Here is a 21886-nt window from a genome sequence, read left to right as displayed (position 1 = left end):
AAAATATCTGCAATAGCGAAAGAATGCTTTTTAACTTAATTGCTTTTCAAACATTTTAGACCATTAAAATACAGTCTGTGAAGATGGAATAGATGAAATGTATCCAAATAATTTGTTTTATAAACACATTCAAATAGTCATTTAGATCAAGATCTAAAATTTGATTCTAGACTACTATGGAGGTAACAAAGTATTAATTTTACATTTTATTCAATACCTCAAAATAGACTAATTAAGAAAATAATTGGGAAAAGTAATGGATATTGGGAAAACTGTCAGTTTCCTGAGTAAAAGTCAGGAAAAAAAATCCTATATTGAGTAAAACTTAGAATAAAATCAAAATGTAAGCCTACATTTTTCTGTAGGAATACTACGTTTCTTGTAGAAATTACAAGTTAACCAGGAACACAAAACCTTTCCTTTCAGTTGCTGTAACCATAAGAATTATATAAGTGATTCAAATTATTTTCCACCTAACTGAAATCACACGGAGTAGGTTAAATAAACACAAAAAACCCCTCTGTATATGAGTGTTTAAGAACTTGCAAGGCACAGTCTTAATACTCCCCAAGGTATTTTCCACACATTTGATTTTTGTATTTAAAAAAACCAAACCAAACCAACCAAACAAAAAACGCCAAACCACATTTGTCAGTTTTGGGGGATATTTTTTTTTGTATGACAAATGCTGAAAATTTTGACCAACAAAATGAGATTAATCACACTCCAGCAGAAGCAGCCTATTACCCTCCCTGACCTTAAAGGTTTCTGAACTCTACAGCATTGCATAAAGCAACAGCTTAACTTTAGAATCTGCACTAAGTATTCTTAATTATATAAAAATTAAGGGGCTACCTTTGAGCGAAGTTTTTTTTTTTCCCCAAATGATTGTTAAAAATATCAGTATAGACATACTTAGGCTCCAAACAGTGAATGACTTTGCATGGAATGTAGGTATGTGCTCAAGTGCTTTATACAACCAGATCCTTTAGCAATACTGTTTTTTCAAATATCAGGGAATCAAGGAATGCTAAAGACCTAGCAGCTCCTGTTCAGGACAATGACAACTGCATATGCATGATACGTTTGAGTATGAACCTAGCAACTGAAGTACTGAAAAATTAAGGTTAAGCTTAAGGTGGAAAGATTTTTTTTCTTTCAAAGATCATCTTTGCAGCAGCCAGCTCACTTCTGTATTAATGTGTAAATTAATTTAGGTCTTAAGATGTCTACCAAAGATCACCACCCTATTGCCTTGCACATGCCTAAACAATGGATAAGAAAATAAGTGAATAATTACAAATTATTGAAATTCATGCTTCCAGCAGTAGCTTCCTGAAGACTTGGGAAAAATGAATTTAAAAATTCACAAAACAAGTTTACAGCTAATAATGCTGTGGCAACTTCTAAAAGAAATAAAACAATATTCTAAACAGGAATGGGTTAATTTAAACAGACCTCCATGCTCTGAAACTTTAAGCTAACAGGGTACCTACATAAACATTTTTCCTTCTTACTGATAAAAATCCTAGAGAAGGAAAAAAAAAAAAAAAAAGCTTATCCCTTACTTTTTTTGGCTCATACCAAATATTTTCCAACTACCTGTGCAAAAATTATGTGCAAAGACATGATTAACAATTTCAAACTCATCGTGTATTTCTTGGCAACGGACGGAGAAACATTTTTTTAAAAAGCCCTTTATCGTGAGGATTGTGGCACAAAATCATGTATCTCTTGCTCTTTTCAAATAAGTTAAAACCATAGCTGACACACCTATGAACTTCTCAGCCAGAATACATATTAATACTTAAAGGCATTACTGAACAAAAGTAATGACTTTATTTTTTTTAAAAAAGAAATGTCCCTCAAAATAGCTAGTTTTCTATAAAATATGTAGAACTGTTAAATAAAGTCTGTACATCAAAATAAAAAATAAAAATACTGCAATCTTTTGCCTGACCATTTACATTATGTGAACTACAGAATTTTAAAACAACAAAAAAATGTTATAAGGTTGTAATTGTTCACGAATCACATCAGTTCTGTATTACATTGTCTTCTATCAGTTGTATTTTCAAGGGAAATTTAAACATAAATCAAAACAATCTCCACATACATATTTTAAGACATCAAATAATCTGGCATAAATCAATCTGAAGTTTTAATATTTTTCATCAATTTTAATATTATTCATAATTTTTTTTTTCAAATCTCGACTATGGCATATGTGTGTGTGCGTGTGCATGCATCTAATTGTACACATGTACCTAGGACTAGGTGTTTTTTGTTTTGGTTTTTTTTTTTTTGCTAAAGCACAAAACACATCATATAAATAACTTCCCTTTTTAAAGTTATCTAGAACAAGATTTACAGTACAAAGTTATAGGCACTTAAATTATCAAATAGGTTCAATGGTTCCAATACTGTGTGTTCATTCTTCAGATGATTCACGCATTTGAAGCTTCAACTTGAGTTATGGTACTATTTTCTAACTTCAAAGTAGAAGTGCCAAAGGAGTTATAAATCAATAATTCTGCCTTACAGTAACCTCATGGAAGGGTTCTGGCTTTTAACCAACTTGTCTTGATCAGTGAAGAAAAGGAGGGAACTACAGTTTCCTGTGCATGCCAAATACTTGGCACAATAAGACCAAATTTTGCAATTATGTTAACTTACTTTATCTTCATGAATTATCTTTCAATGCCATTCCTCCCAAATGTGCTTAACTAGAACTTAAAACACCCACTGATTTACCTTGGCCCAATCTTGAATTTTTTAACTGTTGACTAAGTGGCCCACAGACATGGCCTCCTGTGTTTACATTAGGGCAACCCAGCTCAAAATCTTCTGCATGTTGTGGATCTTATCTTCAACAGTTCACATATTCAGTTCTCCTGGTCTTGACCTTTACTGTATTCTCTAATCTTCTGAGTGCCCAGCCTGCGCTTCCTGCCTTCCCTCTTTTGTGTCTGTAAATGAGACTTTTCTCAAGCCTTTCAAAACTTATCTTCTGGAAAAAAGTTCAGAGCATGACAAGCACCTACGAGTAGGTCCCAATAAAGTAGAAAGGCAAAACACATCATCAGTGGTCTTTCTGTTAAGATGTATTCTACAGCAAAAATGCTGTTGCATGTGGCATTGTGAAAAATATGCCAAATTTCATAGTTATACAGTTATGGAGCCCACTAGATTGTAAGTGAGATGACCAAGGCAGTCTATACCTCTAAGACAGGTTGTTTCAAGCTCTTTACAGACTTAGGTAGGCATTCCTTAATTTTTTAATGGTTCACATTTTTGCAGTTCTCCTTGTGACTAAAACAAGAATAGAAATAAAATTAAAACTGAGATTTTGGAAGATAACTTAATGGCAAGGAGCAAATTATGTAGTAAATCTGTGATCGTGGAGCCACAAAATGCATGGAGCCCTGACCATAAAACTTTGTTCATTTAAATGGTTTCTTTTCTATTCCAAATGACAGCAAAATAATCCTGGCACACACATAAAGGCATAAGGACTGTAAAACCGAGTAGTATCACAAACAGATTCATAACCTACAGGCTGTTTCACAAAAACTTGGTATGGATTGACTAGGTTTTATCAGGTAGAAGGCAAAAAAAAAAGCTTATATTCTCCATCTCTGTTGAATCCATATAGCTTGTTAGGCTTTCACAGAAAGCACTGTAATCTGAACATTCAATTCAGTACCCAGAGTTTTACTGGAGACTCACTAAGTATGCCTGAAGTCTCAATGCAGCTCAAACAAAACCAAAATGTGTATTTTATCAAGGCTGTCCATATACATAGCATGTAGTGTATAGAGGCTCTCAGTATCACAGTCTATGAAGTACTGAAAGATTTGATTAGCAGCCTGTAGAAGTGTGCTGAGAAAATACACTGAATCTCAGTTATTTCCTCTTTCCACATAGGTCTCACCCATGTTTGAGTGAAAAGATGTAGGAGTCCAGCTTTGCTCTCCAATGTCAATTTACTATGTCAAATCTTTACATCTTGTGATTCCACCATCTTGGCAAGTGTCTTCTTGATCCTCAAGGCAGTGAGCCTTGAGGCAGGATTATGAGCCCAGCATTCAGACATTAATTTCAATATTGCTCTTAAACACTGTAAAATAAAAAACAAAGAAAAAGTATTGTAACAGCTGACAGAGCTGAAGTGTATAATTTTGGTTCACTATCAAGCCCAAATTCTAGAACTCTTAAGTCCAAATGTGCAACTTCTACTTTTTCTGCAAAATTGCTGATCAAGAACTATTATAAACAGATCAGCTAAAAAAACAAAAAAAAACCCAAACCAAAAACAAACCAAAACCCAAAAACCCAACCCCACAACAAGCACTTCCCAATCCTTCTTGTATTACAGTAGCTGAAACTAACTTAAATGTTTTCTTTACTTTCACAAAGATGCATTACCAGAACTTCGCATTACAACTCAAGAACAGCGGTAAAAAATGGTAGCAATAAGCAGAAAAATCTCTACATATATGGCAGAAAAACTGTAGACAACTTTTTCACTGAAAATGAAGATGTGACAAAAGTTCTGTCAGCAGTCAAAAAAATAAGGAAAAAACTGGGAACTCCTAAAAGAAATCAAGGATTTGGGGAAGAAAGGATATGGCATATCTAGCTTGCTATGTGAAATAGTTATGTCTTATTTACTGTGTTCAAGCTGTGGCCCTTTAAAAACACATTTAAATTTAATATTTCAGTTACATCATGGCTTGCCCTGCAATGTACCAGAAAAAAAAGGGGAAAAAAAAAAAAAAAAGATGAAATCTACAAACACAAAGAAATCACTTCATATTCCATGAAAGACGTTATGCCACAAACCAATATGCTATATACCTTAAGACTAGTAAAACCAATTAAAAACTCATTTAAGTTTTAGCTCCAATCAACACTCTGAAAAATATTCCACTATCTAAAAAGAAGATCTCAGGTAGAGCAATATTCATATACTTGGATGCTGCTTAAGGGTATCTTTCCCCTCAGACCACTGAAAAGATACATTAAAAATGTGGTATTTTGAGTAGCTTTCTCCTATTGTTGCTGTGAGGTTTTCAGAATGTCTGAATGTAGTCTCTATTTTACAATATTTTAATATTTATTAAACTAAAATACCCTTCCATATTAATGAACAAACTGAACTAATTTTTCCTTTCAGCATACTCACTTCATCACTATTCCATCTATTTGATACTACTGGGCGTAGGCGTTTGACACACACCACTTCTCTCATGTCCTCGTAGGATGGATCATTTGGCACCATGTCATAATATGGCAACTGATACTCTTCAACAATACCTGGAAATAATTGTGAAAGATCAAGAACCATTAAAAAATAAAATAAAATAAAATAAATCTATATATCTACTCTCAGATTTCCTTAGCCAGGAGCAAAAATTTATTTACTTCTGTGCCAAGGAAAACCCACCACACTTATACTGTGATAAAAATCTGAAAATTTCACTGTAACAATCAGACATTTACCAGAAAAGCTCCAATATTATGAACATTAAGTTTAACAGCTGCAATAATTCCTTGCAGTCCCTTTGACTTTGATACCCAACATAGAACATGACACCTTCTAATCCAGTACATGCTACAAACAAACAGGGAGAAAGCATAAGATGAAAGAAAAAGAGAATACAAGTAAAGATCTATAAGGTCACAAAAGAAGAGTGAAAGAAAAGGAAGGACGAGTCACAAAAATACATGTAAGGAGAAAACTGAATGACAACAGAAATGCAGGAAAGTATAACAGAAGAATAGTATCTTGTCAATTACATTTTAAAAGTTTTATTAACAGCACAGGGGTGAAATACATCTGCATCCCACTATTTCTCCCAGACTAGGGACTCAGCTTTTTGACCAAGGAAAAAAAACTTGAGATGCTTAATTGTAAGAATCAAAAAGGTTTAGTTCAGTGATTTTCAAGCAGTGCTGTGGACAGACTGTTACTACTGCTTTTAAAGAATGCAAGCCTATTGATATAGCAGGCTTATTATATTATTTCCTGGAGAAGTATTGTTTAAGTGAGACAAGAGCATGGTAGATCTTATAAAGAGTATTTAAAAGTTTACCTCCTGTGACGCAACGCCGAGCCATTTCCCAAATTATCAGCCCAAAACTGTAGATGTCAGCCATGATGTACGGTTGGAAATGGTTTTTATTCAGGCTTTCATCTAGGACCTCTGGAGCCATGTAACGTTTTGTTCCCACTCTAGTATTCAAGGGAACATCAACTTCGTTTGTGTCACTGTATGAAAATATTAATTAGTGAATTGTGGACTATTACAAGACATGGTATGAAATCCTGTGTGATGCAATCACTACACTGCAAAACTCCCATTTACAAATTAAATTCTTTCATTTATTTCACTCTCAATACTACACTTACAATACATTGTACCTCCCTGAAAAAGATTATCTAGAAAAATGATCGTGAGTATGGAAGTTGAGTTTACATTTTCTTTTGCAAGACAGTGAAAACACATATGAAAAAACTGAATTAAAAATCACTATAAAGATGAGTATATTTGGTTAACAACCCAGAAAATTATTTGCAAAGGCTTATGCTTTCTTTCAGGCTCTAGTGTAGTAAAAGACAATTTTTTGGCTCCACTGAACTTTAAAAATAAGTATTCAGTAATACTACTATAGTATTACTTCTTCAATTAAGTTTCAACTCCCTTTACACTGTTCAAATTTTCTATGGGATAATTTATAATGAAACTACGTGATAGCAATTACTATGAAAGGCCAGTTTTGAATAATGAATGAATTATAGTCTCCTCTTCCTCTTATTTTCCACAAGTCTTTTCATTGTTCTCTTAACAACCTATTTTCATCTCGATGCTTACCAGCATTCAAAGAAAGAACAGCATTTTACTCTCAAAACTGAAAAAAACTGAAAGCATGCAACCAAATGATTTCATCTTCCTTTTAAATTTGGTATCTGGTGCGTTAAAAAAAATTATATTAAAGTTTTCCCATTACAGATGATTTGTTCATCTACCTGTTAAACTTGACTGCAAGACCCAAGTCAGCAATGCAGCAGGTTCCATTTTTCTTTATCAAGATGTTTTTACTCTTCAAGTCTCTGTGTGCAATAGCAGGCTTGCCTTGTGTCCCATAAATTTCTGTGTGTAGATGGCACAGACCACATGCAGCAGAATATGCCAGTTTGAGGAGAGCCCTGTTGTCTAGTGTAGTGCATTTCAGAAAATCATACAACGATCCATTTTCATGATAATCTGTAATCAAGTAAAGCTGTGTCCAGGAGCCAGTGCCTTTAATATCTGCAGCTATGAAACCTATGAAATATAGAAACAAAGTTACAATTTATTTGTACGTAATTTTTAATACAACAGATTTGGTAAGAATTCCTAAAGCTGTATTGTCTTGGACTGTATCAAAAGATACCTGTTCCCCTTATTTTGGAAAACTAACGTAAAAGCTCAGATTTCAACTATACACGAGGTTACCATTCCAGCCTTCCAGCAAAGAGGTTGCAGACACGTTTCCAACCAAGAGCAGCAAGATTCTACCCTTTCAGTAACATTTTATTAGCATACATTAAGGGACACCCATCTGGTTATTCCACAGAAGCCGCCACATACCCCTCAAGCCACCCACTACGAAGTCCTCCTCCTTCACCCTCACACAAGCCCTCCAGTAGCCAAACAATGTACTGCTTCCTTACCGAGGATGTTTTCATGACGCATTAAAACAGTTTGGTAAATCTCTGTTTCTCGGAACCAGCTGGCTTCTTCTGTGGTGAAAAACACTTTCACTGCGACTTTTTCACCCCTCCATTTGCCCATCCACACTTCACCATATCGTCCTTTTCCAACTTGCCTCACCATCTGAATTTGTTTGGCAATAGTGCGCTGAACCTAGGGAAGAAAAAAAAAAAATAAAAAATGAGGGGAAGGTGGAGGAGGGAAACCCAGTGATTAACCAAAACTACCTGGACAAGCTGCTTCTCAAGCTTGGACTGCTTTGAATTTTGATCCCATTGTAAAACTTGTTCTATATTATTTTCCACTACTCCCATTTCAAACTCGTTATTGCTGTCTCCATGGAAGAATTGTGTAAGAAATCCAAAAAGATTAAATCAGCTCAACTTCTTATTTAATTCAGATGCATTCTCTTGCATTCTGTTTGCTTCTATTTTACAAATAATTACAGTCATCTGTCTCGGCTAATTTTTATGCAAGTATTAGACAGGATGGTGAATCAAAAATGATGAACAACTATCAGCCAATAAAAAGCAGATCTATTTCATCAGACAGTGGACACTAAGGAAAAAAAATATCTTTGATTTCGTTCAATTCGATACTTAATACAAGTATCGAATTCATTGCATTTTTCATCTTAATGTCTGTAGGTTCTAATTTTTCTTTATATTTTGCTGATGCCAACAGTTTTCCTAACATATAATCTAATTTTGCACTTCATTTTAGTTAATTATGTGAAGATGGGCTTTCATACATGTTTAGCTTGTACTGTATCTTTCACAGTAATTGCATATAAAATAATTAACATATTGTATGGATAAACTGCTTTGTTCTAGGCATTAGGTACAAACCAAACTTTGTATTCAATGGACAGAAGTGCAGTGAAGAAAAAAAAAAACAAACTTAGTTTATGATTTACCAACAACGGTAGTCCCGAACCACTCCCAGAACTCTGTGACTGGTCAATAAGGTCTTTTAATGACTCCCCAGCTGGAATAAATGCTTCGTCTTGTTCCAGGTCACGATTATAACAGTGCCTTTTTGCCATTGACTTACAGTAATGCCTGCAAAAATAACAGAAGACGTTAAGCTGAACTCCAAAACACTCTTCAAAATGTGGTAAACTGAGCTAGGAAAAAAGCTATTTAAATGTACAAGTTTTCTTAGAAGAAAAAAATAATAATCAGATTTTATTGTTCCTTTTTTTTTCAGAAATGTAACATTTTTTTTTAATATTAAGAAGTTGTTGTAATGCAGGTAGAGGCATGTCAGTTTATTATGAGTCAGGCGGAAAACCAGCATTCTTACTACTCAGCTCACAGCCAAGTGTTACTAGCATAACATCGCTGGTTTTGGTTTAAAGTAACAGACTGAACCTTGAACCATGGCAGATGAGGCTGACACATGCACATTTCTGCTGAAACTGCTAGAACAATGATCACCTCCAGCACAGGGCTGGAGCTGACAGAAGCAGGTATAGTCTCTTAAACTGCACCTGTATGAACTGCCATAGCTCAGCTGGTCAATTATTTAGTTTTGAAACACAGCAGAAAAAGTTACAAAACACATTCTTGTTGCTTTAGCAAAAGCATTCCACAAAGGTAAATCTCAGAAGTAGATGGAATTTAACTATCAAAAGTGACTGAAGATCCAAAACCATAAAAAGCATTAAGATATTCCTGTTTACTGGATGCTATAGCATCCAAGTTATATGTAGCTTAGAAAACTGTAAACACTTAGTAGCCAGAGGAAAGGATCAAATTCACTTAAATTCTATGCTGTGAACATTTAATTTTACCTAGCAATGCAAACTGCTATCCACAAAAGTGTGAAATTAAATTAGAACAGTTTCACTTCCAATCTATTTTTGTCAGAAATACATATGATTAACTAAGTGCATTTATAAAATAACTGTTCTGTTTACATGCATTTGGGAAATCAAAAAGGTTGCCAATAAAGAAAATGCTTTCCTTACTTGTAACAAAAGCAGCTAAATAAGATGATCATGACAATTATGCAGACTGCCATAGAAATCAACACAGCCATCCAACGAATGCTGCCATCAAAAAGTCCATCTATTTAAAAAGAAAAAAAGAAAAAAAAGGAGGAAAGTTTCCAAAGTCTATTAATTAAACATTTATTGTAAATGGTTTATTTAGGGATATTTTAATATACTGTGTATATGAATGTGCACAAACTGAAACACAGGAGTTTTTTTCTGAACATCAAGAAATACTACTTTACTGTGAGGGTGATCAAACACTGGCACAGGTTGCCCAAGGAGGCTGTGGAGTCTCCCTCCTTGGAGATACTCAAAAGCTGTCTGGACATGGTCCTGTGTAACTGGCTCTAGGTGGTCCTGCTTGAGCAGGGGGGGTAGACCAGATGATCTCCAGAGGTCCTGTCCAACCCTCAACCAGTCTGTGATTCTGTGACAGTATGTGGACCCACTTGCAAAATGTCAGAAACTGATGGATATAACATATCAGTTCATATGAAATGACACAAAATTTATAGTGTTTTAGTGTCAAAGTAAGTATTTACACCTGAAGAGCAGAGATAATTCCATTTCGATGACAACAAAAAAAGGGATTTAACTTGAGATTTTGGAGTTGTTGATTTTGGTTCACTCTTGCTGGTTTGTTCTTAGGAACAGAAATGAAGGATTTACAGCAGTAAGATTCTGAGAAGGTATTAAGCAACAGTTAAACCAGTATGACTTGTCTAGCAATGAATGAGTAAGCGCATGAAAATATAAACTCTTTTCACTGGGAACAACAGAAAAAAGAGGATGAATTTACAGTAGGTAACAGTTAACAATGTCAGAATACTGGTTTTTTTAAGATACATTCATCATGACAAAAGCACAACAGAGATTAGGAAAACCATTTTAAAAATAAAAGAGAACAGGCTGTGGAAACAGAATAAAAACAGATCAAAAGATCACATGCAGATCAAGATATGAGCAAACTGAGTAAGAGAATAAAAATACCATGAGTGACTGATGGAGGAAAAGATTAACTTGGAAATAAGAGTATGGAAGCGTAGTACAGTGCTTCATATCAAAATTACTTAGTAAGGGAAAAAAAAAGATCTGTGCAGTACTGTAATTAGATTTTCTCCTTATTTTTATCTGTTGATCAAGAAGAACAGAATCCACATAACATTTATTATTAGTAGTGTGAACATCTAGAAGCTGTTTACCTGTACTATCAAGTGGTGGTAATGTTGGTTGTAAATCCTGATTGCAGAAATCAGTCCGACAGCACTCAATTGTTCGACGTAATTGTGCTTTAGGTGAGTCCTGTTCAAGGAGAATTGAATAAACATTCAGAATTTGAAGTGATCAGCTAGGACGGGGACAGGTGATGCTACAGATACAACACAGCACAAACAAAAGTTTAAGCTATTTTATTTAAAAAAAAAACAGTTCAATGTCACCATTTAATGTATGAGACAACTTCACAGTGGCAGACAGGCATCATCTAATCTCTTTTGGTGCCTGCATTCTGTGTTCACATTTTTTTATTTTTCATGGAACTTTTTTTACTTGGTGCACAGAAATTGATGGTTCCTACTAAAGTTGCTATTTCATAGATTGCAAAATTTTTAAGCTTGCTCAAAAGCAGTTAATCGTCTTAAGAGCAGTATTTATTTAACATACAAAAAACCCCAATCCCTTTAGAAGTTTTTCTCTTGCACTCATCACAGCAGCACTGTTTGCTTCAAGAACATCTTCAAACACCATATAAAAGATGGAGGAGCATGAAAATTAATCTGGAAGTAACACATTAATATAAATACAGGAACAATTTCAGGAGGTCATCATGGCATATCAGGTCTGATTTGCAGTAAGCCTAAACTTTCACAGCTGTAACTGAAGTCAACAGTGCTTCCAAAAAGCAGAGCTACTGACAGCTACATTATATAGAAGCTCAAGTCCTAGAGACTTAAAATTGAGTATCCAAAACAGTGACAGCATTGGGGGGGGGGGGGGGGGGGAGCAAGCAACACAGCTGGTGATTACCTTTGAAAGCTTTGTTTAATGTAAGCAGTTTGAAAAACAAAACAAAACAAAAAAGCAAAACCCAATCTTCCAAGGCAATATTCATTTGCCCAGCTAGGGCTATATCCCTGTCTTCTAAACAAATCCTGGCTTTATTAACTGTTTTCAGTTCCAACTTTTGTAACAGATAAAGAAATTCCAAAGGCAGCAGTCTACTTAATTATACCCCTTTAAATCAAAAGCAAGTTATATTCATGCAATTAACGATACACAACTCTTCTAGAAAGGAAAAAAAAGTTTTATGTTGGACAGGAAAACATACACATTTGATGAACTCTGTATACATGTTTGTGAAACTTTAAGGGAGCTCTTGCGTAATCTGTGAAAACAACTCCTTATGATTATGCTCTTTCTGTCAAATGAACTGAAGAAAGCAAGAAATTCCAAATTAAAGTCAACATAATTGATCTGAAAGTTGTCTCTTCAACCGACGAAACGGCTGACAGAAGTAAAAGGTTGATGTCCTCTGTTCATTTTGTCAGTGGCTTACAGATACCTGCAGAGAACTCTAACAAGCTAGGATGCTATTCCAATCTTTGCTCAAACAACATTAAGCATTCTTTTTGTGTTCTTTCTACCACTACTCACTCACAACTGTTCAGTCCCATTCTCCTCAGTGGTAAATGGCAACAAGCAAAATTCTGCGATTGCAGTTGTAAACTACAGAGATTTAAATGGCTTATGCAGTTTCCCTACATAATCTCCACGGACATCTTAAATTTTAATAACATCTCTTTTTTTTACCTTGCACTGGAAGTCTGAACCTTCATACTTCATGCAGCCAGAAGCAAGTGTGGGTTCTCCATGTTCATCTTCCTCAATGATAGCAAAGCAATGCCCGTTAGTTCTGGAATAAACATATCACTTATGCTTTACCAGCATGTTTGTCATTTAATATGCAGCTTCAGTTGACCATAAACCCATTAAGAATACTAGAATGGCAATATCTACAAAAATTCTTCTTTAACACAGTGGTTACCATACAGTTTGAGAACAAAAGACACCCCCTCCCTCCCCCAGTATTTTCAAATAGAACACTATAGGAATGTTTTCTCCAGAATAGTCGGTTTTCTACTTCCTCACCCCACTTCAAGATCGCTCGTATCCAACCACACATGTGCAGTTGTTCAGAAACAACTGAGGGGGTAGAAAAGCAAGGATCTAACTAAAAATGCTTACTAACTACTATTTTATAGGTTAAAAAAAAAAAATCACTTGTGTCTGTTCTTGAAACTGCAATGATAAACTCTCAAAGAGAAGTCTCAGTACGTGAAAGGTAGCTATTTCAAGGTTAAAAGCTCAGCTACGCTTTTCCCACGCAAGTTCTCCCAAATATTCAGCCTTTAGGGCAAAACAAGCAAACAAACCCCCAAACCCACTTTCTGAAGTTGACAGTAACAAATCAATTACATTCTTTCAAAAAAATGGCACTTCCATTCCCCCTTATCTCTTTATATGAATGATGTGATTTCTCTACTACAAGAGAATGTCAACAATATTTGTAAGGAATCCCAAACTAATTCACAATGGTAGGTCTGTGCTTTCAATACCTGTAAAATTAAGATTTTATTAAGTAAATCAAAATTTATTCATTCCCTCAACACAGATACTAAGGAAAACTAATCCAGAAATGTTTTTGTTTGCCAAAATATTTTTTTAAATGAATGTAAAGAAATGCAGATTTGGGAAGCATAATGCCATAAAATACCCTGCACATGAACACTGCATAAGCGTTATTAACTCTCTAACAGCTTTATTGTCAGAGTAATGATCTATACACCCATTAGTTCAGAGGCAAAAAATTAATATGGTCTATACTGACTGCAGACACTAGAGGGCGATGAAAAGCAAAAAGTAAATACCAAAGGCATTGAAAGACAAAATACTGGATCGTAACTCAACATGTTCTAGGTGCAAAACTGTTTCTAAAATACTACCAGTGTTTACATCTAAAAACATAGTAGTGTTTATTCCACCTCTTTGGGTTCCATAAAAACTGCTTTATCTGCCAAGTGACAGCTTTAGAGAGGCTTAACATTATGTGCTGAAGTGAAGACTCAAATTACAGTAGCAAGTAATATGTTTTCTATTATGTATCTTTATATTAGGTCTTAAGGAAAAGAACAGAAGGGCCCTAAACATGGAACTGTAAATGAAGAGGAAAAAAAGGAAAAACAAGGACATTTCAGGACATGAAAAAAATATCTTGAGCAAGGACATAATCAGTGCATGAGTTTGTTAGGATTCTTGCGCCTGTCAAAGTTAAAACCACCCCCCTCTCCCTGTATGTTCAGAGGCTTTTCTTTTTTTCCCCTGCCTTTCCCTCATACTCTACAACTAATGAACATGTAACAAGAATAATTTTCAGTAAATGCCTATGTTGCTAACATTACCTTTTGACTACCAGGTGGAGAAATATTAGACTAAGGAAGCAGGTGATCATATCAGGTTTTGATTTGGGTCATTTAAAAATACTCGCCCAGTTATAAAATGGTTACTTAAAACCTCAGTCCTTCAAAGCAGTTGCTGAGGGCAAAATGACCAGTTGTAAATGGTTCTAAGGCATGGTGAAAGCAGTACTGTTTATGTACAGATGACTGTGGGTTTTAGTGCTCAGCTCTCCACAGAACCAGTGAGTTTCTAATCAGTTACGGTCAAATCACCTGACAGAACCTCAGTCAGCACTCTAGAGATAGTTTGCCCTCTCACAAGCAAAAATGAGCCTCTTCAAAGAGCCTCTTCTATCCTGTATGCAATACTTACATGCATGTGTTATTAATAGCATCATCTGGACAATGTCCTGAGCAGTAGCACTTAAGAAAAGGTAAGGTGTCCTCTGGAGCGAGTGTCACTCCATTTGCTTGTTTCTTTTGGTCAGGATTTGTCTTCATTCCTGTGCCATGAAGCATGCTGTCTAGATTTTGACCTGGACATTTTAAAAAAAACCAAAGAAAATATTTTTGCATATCTCTGATAACTGTTCAAGAGCTCTACAGGCAAAATACACCAATAGAATAATTATATTAACAAATAGTTGAACTATACAAGACATAAGAACTTCCTCTCCCAAGATTATGGAAGAAATTTGAGTTAATCCTTTTATTCTAGAAATACCTAGCTCAAATATCTTCTATCTTCACAGCAGATCTTCGAACCATAATTGATATAAACAGAAAGACAATATTTTCCCTTTTTGAGGTGGGGCAGAAAAGTAATGATGTAACTGGTAAGAATTTTCTGAAGAAAGCCTTTCTCATTAATGTGTTTAGAAAACCAAGATGCTGACCGCTTGATAACCACAACAGTATAATTTTATGCATGACTGAATGTACTTAATATGCAATTTTCTAATTTTCTGAAGTAATTTTTTATGGATTCACAGTCTCATAGAAGAGCAGTAATAACTCCAAAATCTCTTGGTTTTTTTGATCTCTCTATGCATTAGTACTTCAAAACAGAGCTAAAGTAAATCTTGTTTGCAAATTAAATTTCAGTAAATGACATGAACATCCAAACAAACGAGCTTTCACAGAATAAAAATAGGGCTAAAGTAGCCCTCAATTCTCAACAGTAGGAGAGTTGAGCATCATTTGTTCTAGTTCACATTATTAAAGCGTTTTTGTGAACGTAGGCATTCAGAAGAAAAATTCCATCTGTTTTCTTCTTAGCAAAGAACATCCAGAAAAAAACATTTAGGAACATTACCTGCCTCATTTGGAATATGCTTTGTGACCACTGCATGAGATAAGAACACCTTCACCCATCTCCAGCTTTATCATGCGCAATTTTACCAACAGAAAATCTCTTTCTGTCCATCACCTAACAGTATTCTTGGCTCCAAGTCCTTAAGGTGTGAACCAAATAAAGCTAGAAGAGTTGTGAACGGACTACCGCCTGCACTGACACAATTTACAGCAAGCGTCTGCAGGAGGCTTAGTGTGCAAGATAAGAGAACAGCCAGTTAGGGCCGAGAGAAGCTTTTACAATTCAGTTATAATTAAAAAAGTGGAGGTACCTCAGTATCTCTCAAAAAGATTTTAGTCACAATAAAAATTTCAATTTATCTAAGAAAAATATTTTGACCAGAAAACTCACAGTCTCTTTTAACAGTTCTTGTGGGTTCCTGTCAAACCCACTGAACACTAGGCTGTAATGAGAACATTACTCATGTTGTACCTTGCTTGAAAGATGTGCAGAAAAAACTAGATTAAAACCCTGTGCAGATACCACCCTATGTATCACTCTGTTGTTACATCCACTCTATCATTCAGCCAAATGTACGATTAAGTATTTGTGAAATTTGATCTTATTGCTCTGAAAAAAGCAGACTTGCAGATTTCTTTTTCTGATTAATACAGCACACCCATTGTCCTGATTCAGCAATTTCCCTGAAAGTAATGAAACTGTGCCTTCTTCAGATACAACTAAGAGTATATCCTAAGAAAGCACTATTTACCTAAACCCTCAAATCATTAGCCATGTTTTATTTGAAATGTAGTTTTCAAACAGTACTTCAGTAATGCCTGAGTTAAATATTCCCGATACGTTCAGACTGCTAACAAGAGAGAAGGTCCAGTGCTAGAATAACGCAGAATTTACCTGTGAATAGGTATTTCTGATTTAACCAGAAGGAATTTTGCATGTATGAAATAGCAGCTCCTCCATCTGTCCTCTCTCTTTCTACAGATTTCTTCCCAGCATAAACTGAAAGCTCATTTTAATACTGCGCTACAGATGTTACACAACATTATGTATTCATATTTAAGAGATCTTTACCTGCTCAGAGAACAAGTAATTCTACTTAACATTTAAAGGAAAAGCCACTGCATATGTACAAATATTGTCTTTCCGCCTATTTTTGTTGAACTACTAAGGTATCTTTCCTAATTAATGTTACAAAAACCCCCTTTATCTTCAGGGACATTCCACATGTTAAAAAGTCTGAATACTTTATGATCTATGTCTTTCAGTCACTCATCCATCTTCCTACCCTGAGCACTGAATGCAGCATTTTTTCAATTCATTAGAAGAGAGATCAAGGAACACTTAAAGCATGGCTTCTCCTAGCTGAGAAGAGAAAGAACAAAATTTTTATGCAGGTCTGGGATCTTTTAAAGCAGTATTATTCTTTGTAAACTAACACTGAAGCATGACTACATGTGTACCAACCTTTTATACTAAAACTGAGATGAAATACATTTTTCCTCTTTATTATGATGGATTGTATAACAAGATTTATGAAGAACACATACCAAATAAAATCCAAAATAGATAACCATTTTCAAAGAACCAGCATCTTTGTCTTTTGTACAGTTTATATAGGCAAAGATTTTTATTCAAAGCAAAAACTGACTACAGTTTCATTATCTTTGTAATGTGAAACAATACTTCACGGTACCCTGTTTTCATCTTACAGATAATATCTGAATTGCACAAAGAATGGGGGGAAAAAAAAAAAAAATCACTTCACTCTTGCATTTTCACTTTCTAAGACCATAAAGGACAACTCTTATTAAACAGGACTTTAATTGAGTATCCAGGGAAAGAAGAGAAAGGAAAATATTGAAAATGCTTGGTATCACTTCAGAAGAAAGTTTTTAATAGCCCCCGTCTAGATAGTGGCCCTAACTGTATCCTTTACTGCAGTACCACAATTCATCCTCAGCGTTTCAAGACTAGTGTCTATCTTAAAGATGTTAGGTATGGGGAAGGGAGTTGAATGTGGAAGATGACTTGGCTTCCATTCCACTCCATAGGGATCTTGTGACACTACACTACTTGACGATGTAATTAATGGCATCTTTTCCATGACACCTGCAGCTGTCAGCTCTGCAGTGCAGCTAAGAAACGCACATACACAAATCTTACATAACCTTCAAAGGTGTAAGTGCTATGCATTAATACACAGCTTCAAAAGAACAGAAGTCTGCACTGAAATACAGTACCCAGAGACTTCAGGTACGGCAAAGCTTCTTTCTCCATTATCTCCTACCCTCTACCTGTAAACTGCACAGGGCTGGTGGGGCAAAATAATACACATTAGCTGGAAATGAACTGTCACACACCGGAGGACTTGTTCAAAATCCTGGACCAGTTCCAGCCTTTTTGTCCAGCCTTAAGAATGATAGTATCATACACCTTTAAACATACAAACTGCTCTATAATGTGTATTTTACTACATTGAAAAAACTTACAACATTCAATGAAATATCAGAGTGATGGTGAGCTGGAACATTCTCCTCACATAACCACAGCATAAGACAATAAAGCGAAACAAGCTGATGGGACTTCAAGTCCCCAGTTTGTCATTTGCTCCGTCCCACCACAACATTGTCTCATACATACTGCATTTATTTTAAACTTCTAGAAGTGTGAACAACTGCTACAGATAAGACGACATTTAAATGGCTTTCTGTTTAAAATTAAACTTTTAATAAAAAAGAACAACATCTGCCAATGTATCATATCCAGCCCTTGATCAAAACTATATTCAAAGAACTACTTCTTCCAATCATAGAAAATAAGTTAGACTATAAAATGTATTTTAAAGCAGCACAGTATATTAAAAATCCCACTAGGTTAGAAATATAACTCTACTTGAAAGCATGGCTTCAAATACTAATATTAATATGGATAATCTTTAAAAGGTACTGTGCATGACAGTGAAGTGTTATTAACCACTAAAAACTGAGCTAACTTGGTTGCAACTCAATGCCAGGATACATATATAATTCCATTAAGTCTTCTGATCTAAGAAAAAATTAGTGTAACCCATAAAAAAACCAGGTCTATTAAGAAATGCAGAGACAGAGAACAGTAAGTGAAAGAAGACAAATACAAAAGCCAAATTATGCCTATAATTTCTTACTTAACTGTATCCCCTCTACCGCCACAAATAAAGTTCCAATGCTAGAAACTAGTAGCCTACAGCATTCAAGTTGTTCAATAGCTTCCTGAATTCATAGTATAGATGTTTCACGTAAAAACATTTTTATTCCAGAGTACATTATCCTTAAAAGGGATTTATCCTAGCAGAACTACAGTATTATCAGCAATTCTTTGAAGCTATTCTGATCCAAGCTTGTAAACCCCAATGAATTCAATATTTAAATAAAAAGAACCTTTGTCAGAAGACGGCCTTTACCTGCCTTCCTGCTGGTGCTAAAGCTGTTTGCTGGGGCTAGCTGAAGCTCAGGGCTTGCCCACACTGAGCTCTTTTCATAAAAAGATGAAAGTTGTACCAAAGCTCTTTATGTTAGATATGCCTTCCTTATGAAAAAGGCATACCTTGACATTTTTATGTGGTTGTTTTAAATTACTTTTTCTTGCTTTAGGATGCAGATACTGCAAAATCATTCACTCCAACTAGGACATTCACCTTTTTGCCTATCACAAGCTTTCTTAATGATTTAACATGTACTGCTATGTGAATTAAACAACTGATACTGCTTGAGTAAAATACTAGTACTTTTTCTTCAAACACAAAATAATTTAAAAAATCAGAAATAGACATTTTTATTGTGAGTGCAAAGAAAATATCTTAAATGGTTCTATGAGTTCTGTCTGGCACTTTAACCGTAATTCTCCCTGTAGTGCTTTTTTATATATCAAGGCTGTGATCTCCAAAGACCAGGCATGTTAGAGGTAGCTCCATCTAGCAGAACTGGTTACTAAATATCACAGCACATTCCCAGACTACTTGCTTAAAATCTCTCTCTACCACCCTCCAGCTCTCCCAGGAGCTACACCAGTGTTCAACACAGCCAGGCAATCCCAGCCCCCCTACTTTCTCAACCACCCGTCCCCAGCCTCTGCTTCCACCTCCCTTCCCCAAAAAAGTCACTCTGAAGAAGACTACTCTCTGTTCTTATGTATTCCAATACAAAAGCCAGAGACAAGAAAATTTTATGAGTATTTTAGTTTAAAAAAACCCCCAAAGCTACACTGAATTCTAATTTAAATTTAACAGACTTTTAAAGACTAAAGTTACTTAAAACTAAATGTGAAATCATAGTAAAGAAATATATAACCTTTTAATAATCCATTAAAATAACTTTAATCAGACAAATGTTTAACAATATGTGTTTGCTGCCCACGTTTTAAAGACAGAAACAGCCATTAATTGGGGAAATCACTGGTAAACAGAACTACACTATCCTCAAGCAATGAATCAGCTTCTGACAACTCTAAGTCCCTTCTGCAGATTTTAGAATGTTTTCTTTATTTCAGATTAGTTTTTATGTTTAAATTCAGTAACTATTTCACCTGGAATTCAGAAAGTGCATAGAAGTAAAAAAAACCCAAAAAACAACATCCTTTTCTACATCAAATCTTTGAATAGAAGTATGACAGTGAAATCAAATCTCAACGGATTTTTTTCAGTTCACTAACGGACAATGCCAACTTTAATAAACCTATTTTAATATTTAATATTATCACTAATGATTTTTAAATTTAACTTTTAATAAACCTTTCTTCATACATATTGAATGCTATTAATACATTTTTAGTCAACTAATTTACAAGGATTAAAATACTGGTCTTCTGCAGTGTCTCTGAAGAACACATAAGGGTGTGATGAACCACATATCTAACATTACAGCATATAGTAAACTGACAGTAACAGAGTACAAAATTTAGGAGAACGTCTTGAAGTACACATTAAGTTCTTTAACTACTCTGTTACATATATTGATTAGTTATGGTCATCAATGCATTATAAAAAAAAAGAAAGAACTCGGAAGTAAAACTGCTTCTCTGAACTAAAAACCTGCACTAGTGCGAAGACAAAAGCATGTTTACCACAGTCCTCAACTGCAACAGAAGCTGATAACCTCTTGCCTTAGATGAGCATAAGTAGGTGGGTGAAGATGCAGAGCAAGTCACAGGTCTAAAGATATTGCAAAGACCTTCCACAGTGAGAAAGGAAATATAAAATGTTTTTCCTGAAAAGGTTGCTATTAAATCTAGCCATCTGCTACCCAGCCTTATTTTCAATCATTTCTCAATGTGAGTGAAAAAGTCCCATAAAGAAGATACAATCCAAAGGGTAACCACTGTGTCCCCCTGCTCTGTAGTACTGACCTGAGAAACAGCAGCTGTTCACCAATAATGTCATGGAATTGCCTGTTTTCTGCTGTTGTTGTAAGAATATTTTCACATTAATCAACACATGCAGCCACTTGTTTTTTAAAGTTACCTATTAAGGAATCTGGTGTGTATATATACATGCACGTATACAGACATACTTGCTTTTACTATTCTCTCAGGTCTTGGTAAGCCCAGAAATTCCTACCATTTTGAAGAAGCCTCCAAAACAACTGAGGGAACAAACCATTAAGCTGGGTGTCAGTCACTGAACGTACACACACTGGGTTATTTCTACTTTCTCTGCTTTTCCCTCCTCTTTCTGTAAATCACATTAATTCTCTTCAATTCCTCATAATGTGTTGTCTCCACCTCTACTGGCTCCTTTATGATGCATTTTTGTAATATCCTGTATATATTTTCCTTGTTGAAACTATTTTTTCCACTTCCAATTTCCACTTTTTAGACTTTTCACTTTAGATTTCCTCTTTCCTATAAAAATTTCAAATACTTGATGACTATCAACTTTATTCTTTCCTCATCCCCAAGCACAACTCCTCCATGAATCTAGGAACAAGCAGAAAGACTTTAATGTTTTTCTACTCACCACCCCTAGAAACCAAGCATATTTTATATGTTTGAAGACAAGCCCTTAGGCAACTTGCATCAAAGAACCAACATTTCAGTAAGCTCAACTTTCCCATGGCTTTCAGAACTTGCTCAGTATTGATTTGAAAGTCAGAAATATTCCTAAGACAAGGCAATTTCTTCTTTAGAGGCTGAAAAATTTTTTTACAATCTTTAAACTTAATTTAGCTATATTATTTGTTAGAAGTTATTTATTGAAACATTATTAATAAATTTGATCATGGAAGGAGTTAATTTAATTTAATTTTAAGCCACCATAAGACCTGTATATTTGTATTATTAGTTCTATTTGTACCTAGAGAAAAAAAAAATTGTTCCTTCAGTTGCT

At 35.0% G+C, this 21886-nt stretch overlaps 1 protein-coding gene across 4 annotated transcripts in view; it reads right to left on the bottom strand.

The window, feature by feature from the left end:
• Positions 1-3086: 3086 nt before the first annotated feature.
• The window catches only part of BMPR1A (bone morphogenetic protein receptor type 1A), a 79835-nt gene continuing 61035 nt past the window's right edge, over positions 3087-21886 (bottom strand). For all 4 annotated transcript variants that reach the window (XM_069796103.1, XM_069796104.1, XM_069796106.1 and 1 more), the window contains 10 exons: positions 14587-14749; positions 12568-12670; positions 10962-11061; positions 9733-9832; positions 8677-8821; positions 7721-7913; positions 7034-7331; positions 6099-6274; positions 5189-5319; positions 3087-4120 (listed from right to left, as the gene is read on the bottom strand). In XM_069796103.1, the coding sequence (XP_069652204.1) occupies positions 3995-4120; positions 5189-5319; positions 6099-6274; positions 7034-7331; positions 7721-7913; positions 8677-8821; positions 9733-9832; positions 10962-11061; positions 12568-12670; positions 14587-14749 (1535 nt within the window). In that variant the 3' untranslated portion in view covers positions 3087-3994. The remainder of the gene's footprint in view (positions 4121-5188; positions 5320-6098; positions 6275-7033; positions 7332-7720; positions 7914-8676; positions 8822-9732; positions 9833-10961; positions 11062-12567; positions 12671-14586; positions 14750-21886) is intronic.

Source organism: Haliaeetus albicilla, chromosome 11, assembly GCF_947461875.1.
Source record: "Haliaeetus albicilla chromosome 11, bHalAlb1.1, whole genome shotgun sequence".
Lineage (NCBI taxonomy): Eukaryota > Metazoa > Chordata > Aves > Accipitriformes > Accipitridae > Haliaeetus > Haliaeetus albicilla.
This window is presented reverse-complemented; position numbering and strand designations above follow the sequence as displayed.